The sequence below is a fragment of the Arachis hypogaea genome, chromosome 2, assembly GCF_003086295.3.
Source record: "Arachis hypogaea cultivar Tifrunner chromosome 2, arahy.Tifrunner.gnm2.J5K5, whole genome shotgun sequence".
In the NCBI taxonomy this organism is placed as follows: Eukaryota; Viridiplantae; Streptophyta; class Magnoliopsida; order Fabales; family Fabaceae; genus Arachis; species Arachis hypogaea.
In genome coordinates, this window is record NC_092037.1 from 7,239,468 (window position 1) to 7,258,887 (window position 19,420).

The following is a 19,420-nucleotide window of genomic DNA, read 5'->3' on the forward strand; positions in this document are numbered from 1 at the left end:
CTGACAAGGAACACTGGCAAGCAGTGAAATGGATTCTCAGATACCTTAATGGTACTTCCAGAGTTTGTTTATGCTTTGGGAGTGGCCAACCTGTGTTGGATGGTTACACAGATGCGGATATGGCTGGGGATCTTGATTCAAGGAAGTCTACTTCTGGTTATATGATGACTTTTGCAGGGGGAGCTGTGTCGTGGCAATCTCGACTTCAGAAATGTGTTGCTTTGTCTACTACAGAGGTAGAATACATTGCTGTTGTTGAAGCTTCTAAGGAACTCTTGTGGATGAAGAAATTCCTACAAGAGTTAGGCATCAATCAAGATAAGTTTGTGTTATTTTGTGACAGTCAGAGTGCTATCCATCTCAGCAAGAATCCGACGTTTCATTCTAGATCGAAGCATATAGAGGTGAGGTATCATTGGATACGTCAAGCGCTTGAGATGAAGTCATATGCACTTGAGAAGATCCATACTGATGATAATGGTTCAGATATGATGACTAAGAGTTTACCTGCAGTGAAGTTTGATTCCTGCAAAGAGAAGGCGGGCTTGGTAGAGCAGCCTATCCCCACTTAGTTGGTGAGGGGGAGATTTGTTGGTGGGTCTCCAAACTAAGTGGGGCCCACAGTTTTTAAAACAAAAAAAATAAATAAATAAAAGAAAATAGAAAGCGGCTAAAAAGCCACGGAGGGAGAGAGTGAGTGAGAGGCCTCACTTTTCAAAAAGAAAGAAAGAAGGAAATAGAAGAGCATCGGCGTCGAGAGAAGAAGGAATTTTGGGGGAAAAGGGCATGTCAACCTTGATCATATTGACTTGGTAAACTTGCTCCATTTCTTATGAAATTTTAGTATGTTATTCCTGGTGTAGAGATGAACATTAGGATATAACTTGTTAGTTGTGTTGCCTTCTCTTTTGCCTGATTTGAGATACCCATTTTTGTGGAGGGTTTATGTTGATTCCACCAATTTTGGTGATGTATTTTGTTGATTGTTGAGATGCCCTAGTGTCACTAGGAAGACTGTTTGTGTACCCATTATTCTGATAGTAGAAGATTTTTCTGGACTAGGTCCCGTGGGTTTTTTCTCCCTCTTTTGGGGTTTTTCCACGTTAAAATTATGGTGTCTGATTATTTAATTTCTGCGATTATATTTGCTGCTTGAAGTATCTTTGGTGTTGCCCATTAATCGCACAGATTGTAGGAAAATTATTTTTTTGTGCTTCCGCTGTTAGACAGGTTCTTGATTTAAACCTGTGTTGAGTTTTCCCAACAGAAATGATCGGGACATATTTTTGTCGAACATTGACTTATCAAAAAATACAATAATATCTTTATCAAAAATATTATTTTCGATATAGCAAAGAACACCCACACTTATATAACCAAATAAGATATACCTTTGTATTTTTGCGAATCCTAGGTGCACCCTCAGACAAACTTGCAAAGGCTCTTCAGACAACAATAAAAATGTTGGCCAAATGTTTAGAAAAGCTACAAAAATAACAACATAGTGCGATAGAAATTTGAAAATCATATTTTGTACATGCACTAACATGCACATCAATTTAAATTTTTCAACAACAGAGAGACATTAAAAGTAGGCACAATCTCCATAAGCTTAGCAATTCCCTGCTATAAAGTTGGACAAAAACAATAAGAATAATGCCACAAAAATTTTCTAGTAACAAAAATGAACACCTTATAATACAATTGGAGTACGGTTGGAGTACCAAATTAAAAATTACTGATAAAATTGCAGGATATATCAATACAATTAGAAAAACGATAATTAGAACCCTACTCCATTAGTAAATAATAATAAAGAAATAATTAAAAAAATACATAATCTAAAGGATTTTCTAATTAATCTGTTTGCCAAATTCAGTCCACAAGTCTGTTTATGATTGGGGTTATCTGATTGTAAGTAGAATTGTATTGTGTTGAATGGCTGAATGTTGTAGGCACTAAGTAAAATTGTGTTGTATTGTGGTTAAGAATATGCTGTTAATTTTCATTGTGTTTGGCTCCTGTTTTAGGTTAAGAACATAGTTAATACTATTGTTGAATGATTAACTCTACTGTTACTGCTGGGCTGTATTCTATTTGATTGTTTTTTTATGCTATATTGAAAAAAATTATGCTTAAACTTTGATAATTCTTTGTTAATTTATGTTAAAATGATACTAAAGCATGAGCTTTTATCTGAATGATTAAGTCTTCTCTGTTGTATTGAACGGAATTTATTTATTAAATTTTTTAGTTAAATTTAGCTAAGTTGTATCTTGTTTTGAACTGATTAAAATGAATGATGGAATTTTTATTATTGAATTTTTATTGTTAAATCTTGTTTCCATTGAAAAAAAAAACTAAAAGGAGAAGAAAGAAACTATTAATATCTATTTTTTACAATTGTTCTCTTTGTTTTAGATGTTGAGTATTGTTAATTTTTAAAATGTTAGTGCTCAACTGCTGCATATTTAGTCTATGTTCACTTATCTTATATATTATGTACTCTTTATGTATTCTCATTATATAAAAATTATAACAAGTAAATCTACATTTACTAACTATTGATACAAAAATAACCTAAGTAATATAGAGAATATAATCATCTGGTATAAAACTAAAATCAAAATTCCATTCATCTTTGGTGATGAAAATCGCACGCATGTAAACATGTAATTTCTCAAAAGAAGGTTTGATTTACACAACGTTTAAAAATTCGCTTATCTTATACCCCACCCTATAATAGTTGGGAACAATCACGGTCAATGGTCTAGTTGCTATCAATAATTAATCTGGAGACTAGAGAGCTTGAGTACGCCAGAGGCCAAAAGGAATGTGATTAGGATTTCAACGATATAATTTATAAAATAATAATATTTATTTAAAAATTAGGTTTAATGAGATAAAATTAAAAATAATATTTTATTTTTTATTTAAATTTAAATTTAAATTCAGAATTAATTAATAACTTAATTTTTTGTAAGTTTAATAACAAAAAATTAGTTCAACATAAAATATTTAATATTTAATAATTTTAATTATTTAAATTTTAATTATCAAATAAATAAAAAAATTAATTATAACTTAATAATCGATAATATATATTATATTAGTACATAAATAATATCTAATGTATAATTTATTTATTTTTTTAAGGGTTAATATATAATTTAGTAGCGATTGATTTATTATAAATTTTGTAAAATCTAAAAATAGTGATGTTATTTTTTATTATTATTTGAGAAATTATTCATAATTTTTTATTATGTAATTAATTTAATTTTTTATTCTGTTTTCTTCGACCATCGATTTTCATAATCCAATTTAAAATCTTAAGATAATAAATTAATGAATCTCTCGTCTAATAAATTCTTCATTTTTTTTTGTTTTTTTTTTATTTGGAACTAAATTCATGCACTTCTCGTACCTACAATATTAACAATCATGATTGATTTCAGAGATAGAATTTCACCAGCACAACCTGATTTCTTCGTAGGTAGAGCCGAACTAGTGAGCTTCAGCATGGACCTGGTCGAGCTTAGCAGACATGGTGGTGTCGACGTGAGAATCTACGTCGAGCATAGTGTCGCGTTTAACTTTGAGTTCTATGTCGGTGATAGCGAGAGTGATCTTGCTCACTACCAATGTCTTATTCTTCCTCTGTCAATATTGACATCTTCCTCAAGTGTCACGTTCTAACTCTTTCTCTATTTTGTGTCTTTTACTTTATTTCCCACTCTCTTTTTTATTCTATGAATTCTTGAGATTTATTTTTTTATTTTTTATTTTAAAACCAATTTGCATGATGTTGCTATCATTGAACCGTGTGAATATTATTATTGTTGTTGATTTTTTTTCTTGAACAAAAAAATTTAATACAACAAGTGGAGTAAAAAAAACTAACAAAAAATTAAAAGAACAAAAAGAACCAAACAAAAAAAACTAATAAGCTTATCCAATTGTCATATTCATCATTGTCATCAATAATAAAAAGAATCCACGTCCGCTCCACTCTCTTTGTAAAGTTGCACTAATGATTTTCTCCGCCTCTGATTTTTGTTTTGATAAATTCTTCTATCTCTTTCTAAGCAGACATTTTAAATAATTACAAAATAGTCATATTCTTAAAATTTTTAATAAATATTTTATTTTAACGTGCTATATTCTTGAAATTTTTTTTTTGAATTTGAGATTATATATAAAACTATATAAAACAGAGTGCATCAAAAATTATATTTTTCTTCTATTTTTGTCTTAAATGTTCTTAAAATGTACATAAGGAAAAAAAATAGCTTTCTTTTAATTTTAGAGTAGTTTCATTCTTTCATACCCGTATTTTCAGTTAAAAATATTTTATTGAAGTTGGTCCCAAATATTTTTTATTATTCATCACTTCTAGAAGATTAATAACGCTATAGTGACATATAGTAGTAGCTAGTAAACTAGTAATCGAAAAGGAAAGTATACACGTTAATACCATCTTGTTTTGATAATTTGCATATATTAATATTATTACCATTTAGACAATGTACTTTCTTCAACCGTTGGAGAGGCTCAATAATGAAAAGCATGATGCCGCGCTATTCATATGGTGGGGACTATGGTCTATAGCCACTCATCATTTCCGTTTGGTAGCAGCGTTTATATAATAAAATCCAAAACGGCAATTAATTTCCACCGCTATATACATACTATTTGTACATGCATTATTCATTTACTCTATGACTTCTTTTGTCTCTCACAAAACGCCTTTTATATAACTGCCCTTTCTCTCTTCTTTTCAAGTAAGTATCAATCAATGAATTACGTATAAAAAATTAAAAATTAGTACTTAAATAAACAAATTTAATATCTTTTAGAAGAAATTCTTAGGAGCAGTAAATTTTAGTAATTTTAGTTATTATTTAATTAATATATATTAAACTATTTTTAATAAATTAATTTTATTAATTTGTGTATAAATTTTAAAAAATATAAATATAAATTATAGGTACAAATATAATTTTTTTTTAAATTTTTTTAAATATAGATATATATAAATTATTACTGATTAAATATTAGTAAAAAATAATAATATTTATTAATTATATAATATTTTTTAATGCAGGAAAAATATCTAAAATTTATGAAACGATTATAAAATGTTAATAGTAAATGTAACAAAAAGACGACGTTGATATTCAATATATTCTTCTATTTTCAGGATTACTTTAAAGTATGTATACATCACTAGCTAAAATTATTATATATTTACTATTTTGGTTTTTGTCATTGATATGAATGAAGTTAGAGTGGGACACGGTCGGTCCAATTTACTGTTTCATTTTTCTTTACAACTAGATCGCATTATGCATAGAATTCAAGTCATGTACTTGCTTCTGCTGTACCACAATATAAAACCTAAAAAAAAAAACGTTAATAAACAAGAGAAGAAAAAAAATATTTATTTGACCATTTAATAATAATATTAAACAAATTAAATAAAAAATAATAACACAGCAAAAATTAATTTTTAAATTAATCATTATATATTTATATATAAATATAGGTATTATTTAATTTATTTTTAATATATATTTTAAATTATTAACTCATTTAATGATTGAATTTTAGAGTACATGTTTGTTAAATCAAAGTTTTTCCTCAATATTTTCAATTATCATTTTCATTCAATAATTTCATTTGTTATTGAGTTATATTTGATTGTGAATTAAGATGGTTAAAAGAAGAAAGAAAATAAAAGAAAAGAACAAGTACATTATTATACTATTTCACAAGAGTTCATAATAATCTTCCCACCTTCCAATTAATTGTACCAAGCAAAAAGATAAAGTAAAATCAGACATATCGGTTATAAATTTGTTTCTCATTTATCATGGTCTTGTCTTTCTTTGAATTTTCTACTTTCCACTTGCTATTTCCATGAAGCACACTCCTATAGGTTGTTGTCTTTGTACAAAGCAGAAAGAGCTAATAAGAGAACTTAGAACTTAAAGAGTCACAAGCCAGAATTTGAGAAATTGCTTCTGGAAAGTGAAAAGATACAACCTTTGCTTTCAGGTTCTTAGTAGTATACTAGTATTCTGCACTTTGCTTGTTCTCTGTCTTTAGATTGTTGCAGTAGTTCATATTGTTTTTTCACTAGTTTCAGGTTATTAGTAGTATGCTCTTTCTTTTCTTCTTTTTGTTTGTTTGTTTGTTTTTTTTTTCTTTTGAGATGATGTTGCCATTTGTTACTTAATAACCAGAACTAATCTATTTTTGTTTCTTTTTCTTTTTTAAAAAAATAAAATTTATTGTCCCTTTCTTTTTAGATTGGCCCTTGTTCTGTTTGAACTTTGAAGTGATATTTAATAATAAAAAACAGTGGCTTTAGACAAAGCGGCAAAGCCATTTTGTGTGTGGTATCTACAATTTATGTCTTTACTTGGAAGAGGGGTTGAATCTTTTGTATATACCAACTTTTTTTTTTTCATCTTGTTCAAAAGTTCTCTTTTTATTTTTATTCTATAAGTTCTTATATTGATAAGTTACATTACACACCTTACATTCCTTTTTACTTCCTTAATTTGAAAAGGCCTTTCTTCTATATATATGTTTGGTATATATTTACACAATTTATCTTTACAAGTGGAGAGACTATTTTCAATGTTTGTATCCTTGACCTTGATGTCACAACATAGAAACATTTGAGGCTCCTTTCTTTTGTGTTTAATTTCATAAAATTTGAACTTTATAAAAAAAATGTTCTATAATAATCACAACTTAGTTATGTCTGATATTGGATCTGCTATGCTGAATTTGCAACAGAAAAAGCTATAAGCAGGTGTGATGGGATCTACATTTATTGATGAATATGCTATTCAACAAATAATTGATATTCCAGAAAACATTGATCCTGCAATAAGATGGCCAGAGTGCTGTATCTACAAGATCCCTAAGAGTCTGTTGAAGGTGAAAGAGGATTCCTATGATCCTCTCTTGATCTCAATTGGCCCTATTCACCATGGTAATACCAAGCTAGAAGAAATGCAGCACCACAAACACACATATTTTCATTTCTTCTCGGAACGCCTATCGAACAAACGCGTCCTAGAGGACTTCAAGGCCTTCATTGAACAACAAGAGCAGATCATAAGGCGTTGTTACCAGCCGAAGTTCCCTCACATCGGAAGCGAGGAATTCGTGAGGATTATTCTGTTGGATTCTGTTTTCATCATGGAGCTCTTTCTGAGGGAAGCGAAACGGTGGAAACACAAAGATGATTATGTATTGACTCAGCCATGTCTTAGCAAAAGCATCCAGAGGGACTTGTTGCTGCTTCAGAACCAGCTTCCAATTCAAGTTTTGGAGAAACTCTATGAGACTTGTGTCCCAAGCAATCTCAAAGAGCATTCCAGATTCATTAGGCTTGCTCATGAGTACTTTGCATCTTATTACCCTTATCAGAAATCTTCTGAGAGGAAGTTCGAGCCGAAGAAGTGGGAGAAATCGCTGCATTTCACTGATTTGGTTCGATGTTCTTATCTCCCCACGAACCTGAGTTTCAACGATGACAAGAGTCGCCACACTTACTCGCAAAAGGAATGTATGCTGAGGACCGCGACAAAGTTGAATGAAGCCGGAATAAGCTTCGAGAAGGTTCATAATAGATCCTTGCTAGACATAAAGTTTGAGAAGAAGAGATTCTTCAGCTGGTTTCTCTGCTTGGGTTGCTTCCCATATTCCAAGTGTTTTAAGGCTAGATTTCAGTTCCCACAGTTAAAAGTAGACCACACAACAGAATGTGTTCTTAGGAACCTAATAGCATTTGAGCAGTGTCACTATCCTGAGGAGCCTTACATTTGCAACTATGTTTCTCTGATTGATTCTCTTATTCACACCAGGGATGATGCAGAATTGATGGTTGAGAAGGAAGCTATTGTCCATGAACTTGGAAGTGACAAGGAATTGGCAACACTGGTTAATAGTCTATGCAAACATGTTGTGACAAATAAAACATGTTACCAACAAATCATTGGAGATCTTAACGAACATTACAACAATGGTTGGAAATGGACTATGGGAACACTGAGGTGGGTGTACTTCCGGGACCCTTGGAGAAGCAGTTCTACCATTGTAGGGATAGCTGTTCTAATATTCACCATCTTCAACTTCTGTCGAGTTGTTCAATTAATCTTTTAGTTTATTCTGTTTTATGTATGTTTAATGGTTGAACATGTAACTCTAGTTTCCATATACTAATAAAATGGCCAATTTGGGACAAAAGCTGTCATTTTAATGGAAGAGTCTTGTCCTAATCTCATTTGTGAGAAAGTTATTCTTTCACCTGGAGAGGGATAATCTTGGATGATCACAAACCAAGTAGCTAGTAATAAAATCAAACTGTGATGTAATTCACTAAAACCTATCATGACAACATCAAAACCTTTCCCTCACTAGATATGGCTGGATGCATGAATCAAGCGAAGCTAAGTTTTATAAACAAGCCATATTGGGAGCTATCACAAATTCACAATTCACTAAAACCAAATAAGTTAAAAACACTTGCCAAATTACAGTGTGTTAAAATGAAGACTCAAAACAGTGAAATTTGGCCGAGGAAGAAGAAGAACCAGCAAGACTAACAAATACTGCTTAAAGAAGAAATCATGCCAAAACACTCAAAACATTTTGGTCCTAGTGACTAACAGAAAGCTCCCTCCGCTTGTAGCGGACCATCACTTTTCCTTTCACTCCAACAACCATGGCGTTCCAATCAATCTCAGGGAAAGGTGACACCAACTCCAGCTCGAAATTCCTTAGCAAGTGAGACCATATTGCTTTTATCTGCAGATATGCAAAGGGCTCGCCAAGGCATCCATGTCTGCCCCCTCCGAAAGAAATGTATGAGAAAGCCCCTGCTACCTTGTCCTCTTCTCTCCCAACAGTGAATCGATCGGGATCATACGTATCGGGATCTTTGAAAATGTGAGGCAGCCTGTTTGCAAAAGCAGGGGATGTGGCAACTATATGACCCTTAGGAATATCATATTCTTTCCCCTCTCGTGTTGTGACGCTGAAATCGGTGTGTGAGCTTCGCAAGAGCATAATCAATGGTGGGTGGAGCCTCAAGGCTTCTTTGATGCACCGATACAGGACATCCATTTCGGCCAAGACGTCATGATCAACTCGATCCCCATGCTTTTCCATCAAATTCTTCTGCTCATCAACCACAGCTGAAAGGTACTTGCTGTTAGAGAGAAGATATGCTCCAGTCCAAGTGGAGGTAATTGAACTAGTGTGCTGCCCTGCGAAAAGAGCAGCAATGAGCAGTCCAGTCACTTCGGCTTCTGTTGTTGGGCGGCCATCTTTGTATTTTGAATCGATGAAGCACTGCAGCATGTCATCCTCCGATTTACCAGTGCTTTTGCGAGAAGCTATGATTCTTGCAAAGATTTCAGCAAGCTTCTTGCGTGCTTGATCACGGCGCCGGTGAGCTGGGATGGGAAGGTATGGAAAGAGAACACTGATTGGTTGCATCCCATTATCAAGGTCATGGAACAATGCAGACACATCGTCGAAAAGCTTGTCACGAACTTCACGTCCCAAGAGACACCTACTAGCTGTCAAGATGATCAAATGTTCGAGCTCATACTTCAAATCAACCTCACCACTTTCTCCCCACTTTGAGAAGTAGTCCTGTAAATCAGGTCCATGTTAGAGAACCAATAGCCCATAATGCCAATTCAGTACAATACGGATGAAAATTTTAAGGGAAGGCTTACTATTAACATAATGAGACAATATTAAAAATAATGTCAAGTACAAATGGAGCTGAAAAGCCTCTCTAGCTTATCAAATTAAAAACACTGGAATGAAATAAGGTTCCAATTCAAATTTTGCTTTTCAGTATTATTAATAGACCCACAATTATATCATAACGCTTATCTAATGTTATTGCTGCAATTTATTAGCTTGGAAGATGCAGCATGCAAAAGTTCATGACCAAATCCAATGAAGTACTGAATGCAGATTCACACTATATCCAAGTAAAAACAGAAGGTGAAATAAACACAAACTAAAAAGGCACAATTTAAATGGATCTGCAGCTAATGACAGACAATCTTAAATTTAGTAACATGATCATCAAATTCAACTCTAGGAGGAAAAAATAAGTCAAACCCAACAGGCAAATTGCTAATGTCACAAATCAAGAGTCAAATAACACAATATATTAGATCAAACAAAAATAAACACTAGACATGAATCAACATTGACCTGAGCTTCAGTAACCATCTGATCGACATAGCTCTTGAGCTTGTTAACCCTAAGGGCCTCAGTGAAGAACCTGAACTGTTCCTGGCGAACAGAGTAATCAACATCAAAGACAACACCGGGTCCAAAAGTTGGAACATTGAACTGATACACCTCTTGCTGGCTGAGTTCAGATTCTGGGGCCTTGAAGAAATGAGCAGAAACTTCGGGACCGATCAAAAAGGTGATGTTTTTGTGGAACATCTTGAGGGTGAAGACGCCACCCAGTTTAGGGTACTCTTCACGGAGCATAAAGATTGGACCTTTGAGGAATCGGGGTAAGCCTCCGATGAATGGAAGGCCCTTCACGATTGGGGGAAGGCGCTTTCTTGATTTAGGGACAATGAAGGCTGAGATGAGCTTGGCCACAACAATGGTGGCCACGAATAGGAGGCATGTGTTGAAGAACTTTGACACATCAATGTCCATCGATTGGATGAATTATCCAGAGAAAGACGACAATTGCTGAGAAATGGATCGAAAGCAGAACCAGAAGAGGAAGAAGGTAGGTTAGGGAGTGGGGAAGATAGTAAGAGTGATGATAGATCTATGTCCAATAAAAGGAAAGGAAGTGTGAAGTTGTGGCCACTGGCTTGGTATGGAGTGTGTGTATGTATATATATAATCATAATTATGACTAATTTTTTACGTGCTTATAATATTTTTGTTTTATAGAGATGGCAATATCACCCGAATTTGATCAGAATTGGATGGATTTAGATCCTCTAAAGTTTGAATTTTACTTTAGAGAGTAAAGTGTGATCTTCTACCTTTGAATAGTTTCTCTTTCATATTTATTATTGGTCCCACCTATGAAATCAATGGTGAGAGATCACACTTTACTCTCTAAAGTAAAATTCAAACTTTAGAGGATTCAAATCCGAATTGAGTATAGCAAAAATTTGCTCCCTACTCGATTCGTTGCCACCCTTATATTTAACTAATACATTATGAACATGTAAAAAATTCATTCATTTATTTAAATAAATATTAAAAATTAAATTCTACTTTATATATACATATATGACAAATTAATTGCATGACTGCATGAGTAACAAAAAAAAATTAACCCAAACTGTTATGTTTAGGATTTCGATTTTTAGATAATGTTGTATATAGAGTAACTAGTAGGTTTTATGGTCAATTTACTACCATCAAAATGTGAATTATATTTCAACTAAGTTAGAAATAAGCTATTGGTTTTCAACGCAGGGATAGTTGAGAATTTTACTTCCAATAAAAAAAATAATTAATCAAATTTAAATTGAATAAGTTGAATAAACACTTAACTTAATCTTTAAAAATTTTAAATAAGACATTTTGATTGTCAATAAATTTTTAATATTTTAAATTTTTTAGACAAATTAATGGTTCAATAAGAAAGATTAATTTATTTTATAATATTATTGAGATTTTAACTGTCTTATAATAATTTTTGAATAAATGGTTAATTTAGTTTTTAAAAAATTATTTATTTTTTAAATTAATTTTTAAAAGATTTTTTTAATCAAATCTGTTTTTTAAATATTTTACATTAGTCATTTTAGTCATTTGTTATTTTTGTTGTTAATGACGTCAAAATTTATTAATGTGATCACAACACATACTTAATAGTTCTAGTTGGTAGCTAACATATGAAATTAGATCAAATTAATTTCAAATAGAGAAATTTCAATGCCTCAAGTTTTCTTTTCAATTAGATTTTAATTTGATCTAATTTTATAAATTTATTATGCTAATAGTCAATTAAGACTTTTATGTGTTGTAATATCACTTAACGTGTTATATTAACAAATTTTGGTACCATCAACAAAAAAATACAAGAACTAATGTAATTAATTTAAAATTTTTAAAAAATAAATTTAAATTAAAAAAAAATTAAGAACTAATTTAAAGAATGAGTAATTTTAGACAAATTTAATTATTTACCAAATAAAATTTATTAAATTATTATTTATCAAATGCGCACACATATTAAACATTTGATTGTAAGTGTTAAAAAGATGAAACTATCTCACCGAACTAATTCTCAAAAATTTTAAAGTATATGATTTAAACTCTTTTAAGAACCAATTTAAATATATTCGAATAAGTTTATTATTGTATTTTCACCATATTCAATATTCTATTTACATGTTACATTAAAATAGACGTAGAATAAGTTAATTTTGATGCGGTGTATATATGTTTAGTTAAAACATTAATATGTATATAATTTTTGAGGTATTGAGACCTGTGAGGTTAGCGAATAATAGAGAGGATAGAATCGTGTGGAAATATGATAGACTTAGAATTTTTTCGATTAATTTCTTTATGTAGGTAATACAAGAAAAAATGCTATTAGAAGGTGTTACCAGTTACAATTTCAGGAAGACCATATGGAAAGGGTTAGCCCCACCAAGAGTGGAGCTGTTTATTTGGTTTGTCCTGGTAGGCAGGGTGAATACAAAGGAACGGCTAAGCCGGTTCGGGGGTTATTAGCTAAGACGATAAGCGTTGTGTCTTGTGTAATAAGGAGGATGAGCTGATCCACCACTTATTCCTTGGCTGTGATTTTGCTTGACAGGTGTGGAGTGCATGGATATCTACGTCTGGCCGGCCATGGGTTTTCCCGAAGTTATTGAATGACCATTTTCTGAGTTAGACAGATGAGCCGCGGAAAAAGGAGGACAGAAAGCAGCGTCTGAGATGTTTATATGCGATTATTTGAAACATTTGGCTGGAGCGAAATACGAGGCTCTTTTAGAATGAAGATAAAGGCGTAGAAGAGATCATCACAATGACTGCCCTGACTTGTGACGAGTGGAGAGGCAAGCATCCTTATGGTTGTTGATGGTTTCGACGGAGATGACGTGGAGATGTTGGATATTTGGGTTAGGATTTTGGAGAGTTGTAAGGTTTCTAGTGATGTTTGTTCCTATATGTTCCACCTTACTGTGTTGAGCTCTTTTAAATTTTAAAATTTTTTTTACTGTATATGAAATATTTTTAATTTTTTATACTATCAATTAGTACAATAAATAAATATATATTGAATTACAATGATAATCATCTATCGTGATTTATAATTTTATAAGAATATATTGACTAATAATTTTAAATAAATTAATAAAATTTAATTTCACATTTCTCCATATAAAATGACAAACATTTTTTTTTCCTGTTGCATAGCATGCTATTTGCAATTAATTACTTGTTGGTGGCAGATTAGTGAGTGCGAATTTTGTTATTGTGGACTTAGCTTAGCTGGGCTCATAGGATGAGAGGGTTTTGGAAGCAAAACTGTGGGTTTGGTTTTATAAGCTGTCCAGAATATCTGTCTTTGTGCGACTAATCAAGTACAGTACACGGGGCAACTTTGGAATTCTCAATTCAATTGGCTTTGCAGTTTACTCTTTGGCGCTTTTTGAGGAACAACATACAACTTTTTCGCTCTATAGGGTTGACTTCCATTATTTTATGCTTAACGATATTAATTTTATCAAAAATTATATATTAATACGTATATTTATACCGAAATATATAATTCGTCAATTCGATACCTGATTTTTAGTTTTTAGTATATATAAATTTTTTGTAATTTTATAAATAGAGACATATGAATATGTGTAAATTATGAAGTCTTGGAATTAATTGTGTGGGAGGCACATGGCATACTATAAAGAACACTAATGTCCTCAGCTATAGGAAGATGTTGCCACCGTTATAGATGATGTAATTGAATTGATTGTCACAAACAGTTTATTAATGTGAAACTTCAAAGATAAATGAAACCTCATAGACTTAACAATAAGATCATATAAGTTGGTAGAATGCGCGATTTAGATGCAAAAAGTGTCCGTGTAAGTCGCACATCTCTTCGTCTTGATCGCCAAGGAAGCAAGTATTCTATGTTAATGTTTAATATCAATTTTTGTTTTGCATTGTTTCATTCATTTTAACCTCTCAAAATATCGTTAGTCTGTCCTAGAATATCTAGCTTATTCTGAAATTGACTAAATAACCCTTCATTAATGAGTGCTAAATTGCTCTACTAGAAATTGAAGGAGCGACGACAAGGGTAGATTTGGTAATTCAAAATTCAAGCAAAATAATAGGAACGACGTGGGTAAGTTAGTGGGGAAAGAGGAGGTAACTGCCATATATAACCGCCAGAACAAAACAGAGAGAATATAATAACAGTGTACGAAGTAGTAGTGTAGGTTGAAGAGCATTGAAATAAGTACAAGTGTGGTACATAACTAGATTCTTGCATGAAGAAGAAAATGCATGGGAATAAGAGAAAGAAAGAGAGAGGGGATGAATTAGTAGATTACATAAGGAAAGGGCCATGGAAGAAAGAGGAAGATGAAGTGCTACTCAACCATGTAAGCAAGTATGGCCCCAGAGACTGGAGCTCCATTCGATCCAAGGGTCTTCTTCATAGAACCGGCAAGTCTTGTCGCCTTCGTTGGGTCAACAAGCTTCGACCTAACCTCAAGAAGTATGTTACTTCATTGCATGCATGCATGCTTTCTCTTCCATCATCATATATAATCTTTGATTTCTTAAACTAATGACTATGTATTTCTTTTTGTGATAGTGGGTGCAAGTTTACAGCGGAGGAAGAGAGGGTTGTGATAGAATTGCAGGCACAATTTGGGAACAAATGGGCTAAGATTGCGTCCTATTTGAGTGGAAGAACAGACAATGATGTCAAGAATTTCTGGAGCAGTAGGCAGAAGAGGCTTGCTAGGATTCTTCAGGCATCAACATCCACCTCCAAATCACACAGGAACAAACCTAAACTTCATCATCATCTTCCAACTTTCCAGGTAACCATTCTAACATTTCTCTTCCGTTTCCATGCTGTTTAAATTCATCCATTACAATACCAAAGAAATAGACATGACTGATGAAAATTTGCATTCAGATTCTAATGATTTAAGCTAGTAGTTTCAACTTGGAAAATGGGTAGCTAGAATATTCTTTTTTGTTCACTTGAAAACTTTGCTAGAGAGTAAAAATCATGCTTTGTAGATTTTTTTTTTTTTTTACATATTCTGTATGCTATGTACTTTCTCACACTGTATGTGAGTGTGAACCGAAAACTTTTACATACAATTCTGTTGCACATGATTTTTTTGGTTTTTTTGAGTTGTAGGCTCCTAAATTGAGTTCTTCATCAGAGGGAGAATCGTCATCAAAGCCTCATCATCCATGCTCGTTCTCCTGCAATGACAATTCCGAGGTTATTAAAATGGTGGCATTACCAGATCTTATCAAGCCCAAGTTGCCTAATTCTGAGCAAGAAGAATCTGCACTTTTTGAGAGCAATAAAAGCAGTAGTATGATGGAACAAATTCCCTTCCCTCAGATTCCTGATGAACTCCAAACTGATCTAACACCATTCTCATTGGGAGACCAAGATCTTTTGACTAGAATTGATGATCCAAACTTTGCTGATTACTTTGGACCTCTTGGTGCATATGAGCTTGGGCTAGCCCCACAACACACCATTGGGTTCCCTTTCTCTGATCCATCAGAAGGAAGTTGCAGAATTGGGTCAACGGATATCATAGGTAGCTCCAAAAACTATGACAGCATCTTTGATGATCTCCCAGTTAACATGTTTGATCATATGGATCCACCTTCAATTCCTTCCAAGCTCTGACTTATATGATAATTGTCATATATTGTAGGTTTAGATGTGTTGTAGGGTAAAAGTCATATCTAATATGGATATTGACATATTGCAATTGTATCTACATTGCTTATCTTACTAATTACACTTGTAATATGACATCTATTATCTATTGTTAAATGGGCTAACTCTAGTTTAACATATTTACAAATTTATATGATTGCATACTGGAAATTATTTTTCCTTCCCAACAGACAAGTTCTATCATTCACAACCATGCATAAAACAACAACAATAATATTATAATAATAATAAGTTCTATGAAGCGATAATACATCACCATTAAATTCAATTCTATCAAACATAATATTGTCCATAGCTTGATTTAGATTAATGTAAAATTTCAACTTGTTTTGAATAAATGGAAGAATGGAGTCCACTTGTTTCTATCGCTTTTCCACCTAATTTCTTTTTCTCCAATGTTTACTAGTAGTCAATCAAGGCAAACGACATTGTGGGCAGCATAATCTAAGGGGGTTTTAATTCTGCTACTAAATTCGAATTAATAATTCGCATTTGACAACACAACAGTGGAGTCATGAAATGGAGTCCAAGAGATAGTGATGGTGATTGTGATTGCTCAAAGGATTTCGGAGGAGATGAAGTTTACAGCTGTTTGGCCAGTTACTTCAAACTCCCCAGCAACAAATGATTGGTCTTTCTTGAAAATAGGGCGTCGAAGTTCCACATATCCACAGTAATCAACTTCATAAACTGTTGTACCCTTCTTGAATGAAGAAAGAGCAACCCCAACTCCTTCCCCTGCCAAAAAAGAAACAAAGTGGAATGATATGATATGATATGATATTGTTACTACAATCTCGTTATGCATACACCCTTATAATACATATCCTTTATTTTGTTAAAAGGAAAGTTTAGTACATAAGCATCCTGCATTATGCAGGTCGAATTCAAAAAGTGTAATATACGCAACCTAACTTGACAACTACATCGCTCACTAACCCATGACCTTCATGGGAAGACAACTCATCTAAGGCTCTCCTTCACAATTAATTAATGAGAAGTGAGGACTAGCACTTTCATTAAAATCTAGCCGGTATTTATCCATCAAGAAAAAAGTGTGTAATTCCACACCATTAAAAATACTAATGATAACTAATTGAAGGTTACAAATCAAAAATGTGCTGCCTATAACACTACTATTAATTAATATCGAAAGTATTTTATATGCGTGTCAAGAGTGTTTGGTATATGAACAGTATATGCATAGCAGGATTGTATATATACCATGTGTGACAAGCAGCAAGTTTTCAGTAGGATGTTTATCCGCGAGGTCTTTGACGATGTGCTGATATCTTGCCTTAGTTTGCAAAACAGGCTCTTCCCACCGGGGCAACTGATGTGGAAAAATTTAAATAAATAAAAGAGTCTCTCATCAGATGGATGCAACTGAAAAAAAACGAATATGAAGATGAAGTAGCGTGTATACCTCTTTATAGATTTTTACTGCATTTTCATCAACTGTGCCAGGTGGAAGCATGGCTTGGCGCTCGGATATATCAAAACCCCAATTTCCATCTTTTGGAGCAACATCAAGCCTGATAGCTTCTCTGCTCATCATTTCACACAATCCATATTCAACAGAAACCTGCACTTGATTTTATTTGATTTGATTTGTTCACAAGCATGGCATGAGAAGAAAAGAATGGATCCGTTGACTTGAATTAAAAAGGAAGGAAGGTAGGGGAGTATGGGATGGGACCTTGATTTTGGAAGGATCGATGGGAAGGGCGTCGCCGGTGAGGGCGTCAGGGGAGTCGGAGACGGCGGAGAGGGCAGAGACAACTTCGGCGGCGGTTTGAACGCAGCGGAGGAAGGGGGAGACGAAGACGCGGTGGAGAGGGAAAGAGAGGTTGTTGCGAAAGATCTGACCGGTTTTGAATGCCCGAAGACGGCCTTGTTGAACGAGCGGTGGGTCCCAGGGGCGGGTGGCGGTGGAGACCCAGGAATGGTCGAAGTTGTCGATGCGATCGCCGTGTCTCATTACGACGACGTTCTGGTAAAACTCCGGAGTGGACTCCATTTGATGAGAGATTGAAAGAAGTCAAGAAGGTGTTTTGATTTCAGTTGTCGATGCTTTCAGAGTTGGCTTTTCAGGTATTGTTCTTAACAAGGTTAGTAGTCATGGTGCTGCTGAGCTGCACAGTGGTGGTGGGCTCTGCCTTGTACCACCCAACTAACTAACCCACTAAATAGGGGCCAATTAAAAGAGGTAACCAAACTATACTTTTTCTTTTACATACATATCTTCCTTACGTATTTCCATTTTTTTTTATTAAAAACGATTAATAAAAAAAATTTAATAAATAAATATAAATATTATTTTCTTAAATCACTAATAGGAATTTTATTTTTTAAAATATGACAAGAAAGATGTGTATCAAACTATCAATTACTCATAACATTACTAATAGAATATGTTCTCATTTCTTTAAAACTAAATAAATAAAAGAATTGAATTTTATTCAAAAGTTGAGTGGTTATCTCATTTTAAATATTATCTTAATTTTTATTTTTTTTTTTACCATAATCTTTGTTAAAATTCGAGTCTAAGAACAACTATTAAATTGTTTTTTACCTAAACCTTATCAGTTATCATCTTAAATTTAAAAAAAGTCTGTAAACTTCTATTCATACATAAATTCTTCTCTTTTTTTTGGGTCTTGGCCAATGCCAAACAACCTAGGAAACCTGGGTCGGGTCGGAAAATCCGGAACCCTAACCAAATCCTCTAACACTGCGGCCCTCTCTTTGTCTCTTTCACTCTCAGTCCCATGGCTTTCGTCTCTCTCACTCTAAGTTAGAGATCATAAGTCCCATGGCTTTCGTCTCTCTCACTCTAAGTTAGAGATCATAACTTAGTGCACATATTTAGAATAGTGTATATATTGTGAGGTTGTGATATCACAGAGCTTCTCTCTTTACGTATTTTAGAGGCTATGAATTATTTTTTAGGTTAAGTTGAACTAGGAGAATGAATTATTATTTTCATGAATCATTTGATATTTTATTGTGGTCTCATTATCATATGATGCTCTTAGACTTTTATATAGTCAATATTGTAACATCATCTTTTAATAGTAGAATGATGGTTACAATATAACAATCAACCTCATAAAATTGAGTTATTAGACATTAGAATGAGTTAAGAAGAGTTAATGTCTTCTTTGTAACATATGCTTTGAAATCCGATAAAATACTTAATTATCAAACCGATTCTTTAGAACTTCTTATACTCTTAAACGCAGTTCTTAGTATTGGACTTTGAAGGTTTCAAAAGGTTTAGAGAAGGGGTTAAATCTATGACCTTCTTTAACTTTTATTTATTAAGCCTTGAACACAGAACTTGAAACTTGTTTTCTGTTAATCAACGCAATGGATAAATCAGGAGACAATTTAGTTTTGTGTCATAAAAATCAG

General features: G+C 33.0%; 4 protein-coding genes across 4 annotated transcripts; 2 read left to right on the top strand and 2 right to left on the bottom strand.

Annotated features, from left to right (window-relative positions):
* Positions 1-5,858: 5,858 nt before the first annotated feature.
* LOC112735516 (UPF0481 protein At3g47200) lies at positions 5,859-8,268 on the top strand. Its single transcript, XM_025785052.3, has 2 exons — positions 5,859-6,060; positions 6,811-8,268. The coding sequence occupies exon 2, from the start codon at positions 6,832-6,834 to the stop codon at positions 8,182-8,184; it is 1,353 nt and encodes a 450-aa protein (XP_025640837.1). The 5' UTR covers positions 5,859-6,060; positions 6,811-6,831; the 3' UTR covers positions 8,185-8,268.
* Positions 8,269-8,461: 193 nt separating this feature from the next.
* LOC112735507 (obtusifoliol 14-alpha demethylase) lies at positions 8,462-10,891 on the bottom strand. Its single transcript, XM_025785043.3, has 2 exons — positions 10,261-10,891; positions 8,462-9,681 (listed from the first exon to the last, which is right to left on the bottom strand). Exons 1-2 carry the CDS (start codon positions 10,723-10,725, stop codon positions 8,680-8,682), a joined length of 1,467 nt encoding a protein of 488 aa, XP_025640828.1. The 5' UTR covers positions 10,726-10,891; the 3' UTR covers positions 8,462-8,679.
* Positions 10,892-14,561: 3,670 nt separating this feature from the next.
* LOC112721115 (transcription factor DUO1-like) lies at positions 14,562-15,949 on the top strand. Its single transcript, XM_025772189.2, has 3 exons — positions 14,562-14,779; positions 14,879-15,110; positions 15,440-15,949. The coding sequence occupies exons 1-3, from the start codon at positions 14,562-14,564 to the stop codon at positions 15,947-15,949; spliced, it is 960 nt and encodes a 319-aa protein (XP_025627974.2).
* A 251-nt stretch (positions 15,950-16,200) lies between these two features.
* Positions 16,201-18,377, bottom strand: LOC112735525 (uncharacterized). The gene is made up of 4 exons (XM_025785061.3): positions 17,703-18,377; positions 17,430-17,588; positions 17,228-17,336; positions 16,201-16,741 (listed from the first exon to the last, which is right to left on the bottom strand). The coding sequence occupies exons 1-4, from the start codon at positions 18,021-18,023 to the stop codon at positions 16,560-16,562; spliced, it is 771 nt and encodes a 256-aa protein (XP_025640846.1). The 5' UTR covers positions 18,024-18,377; the 3' UTR covers positions 16,201-16,559.
* Positions 18,378-19,420: the final 1,043 nt, after the last annotated feature.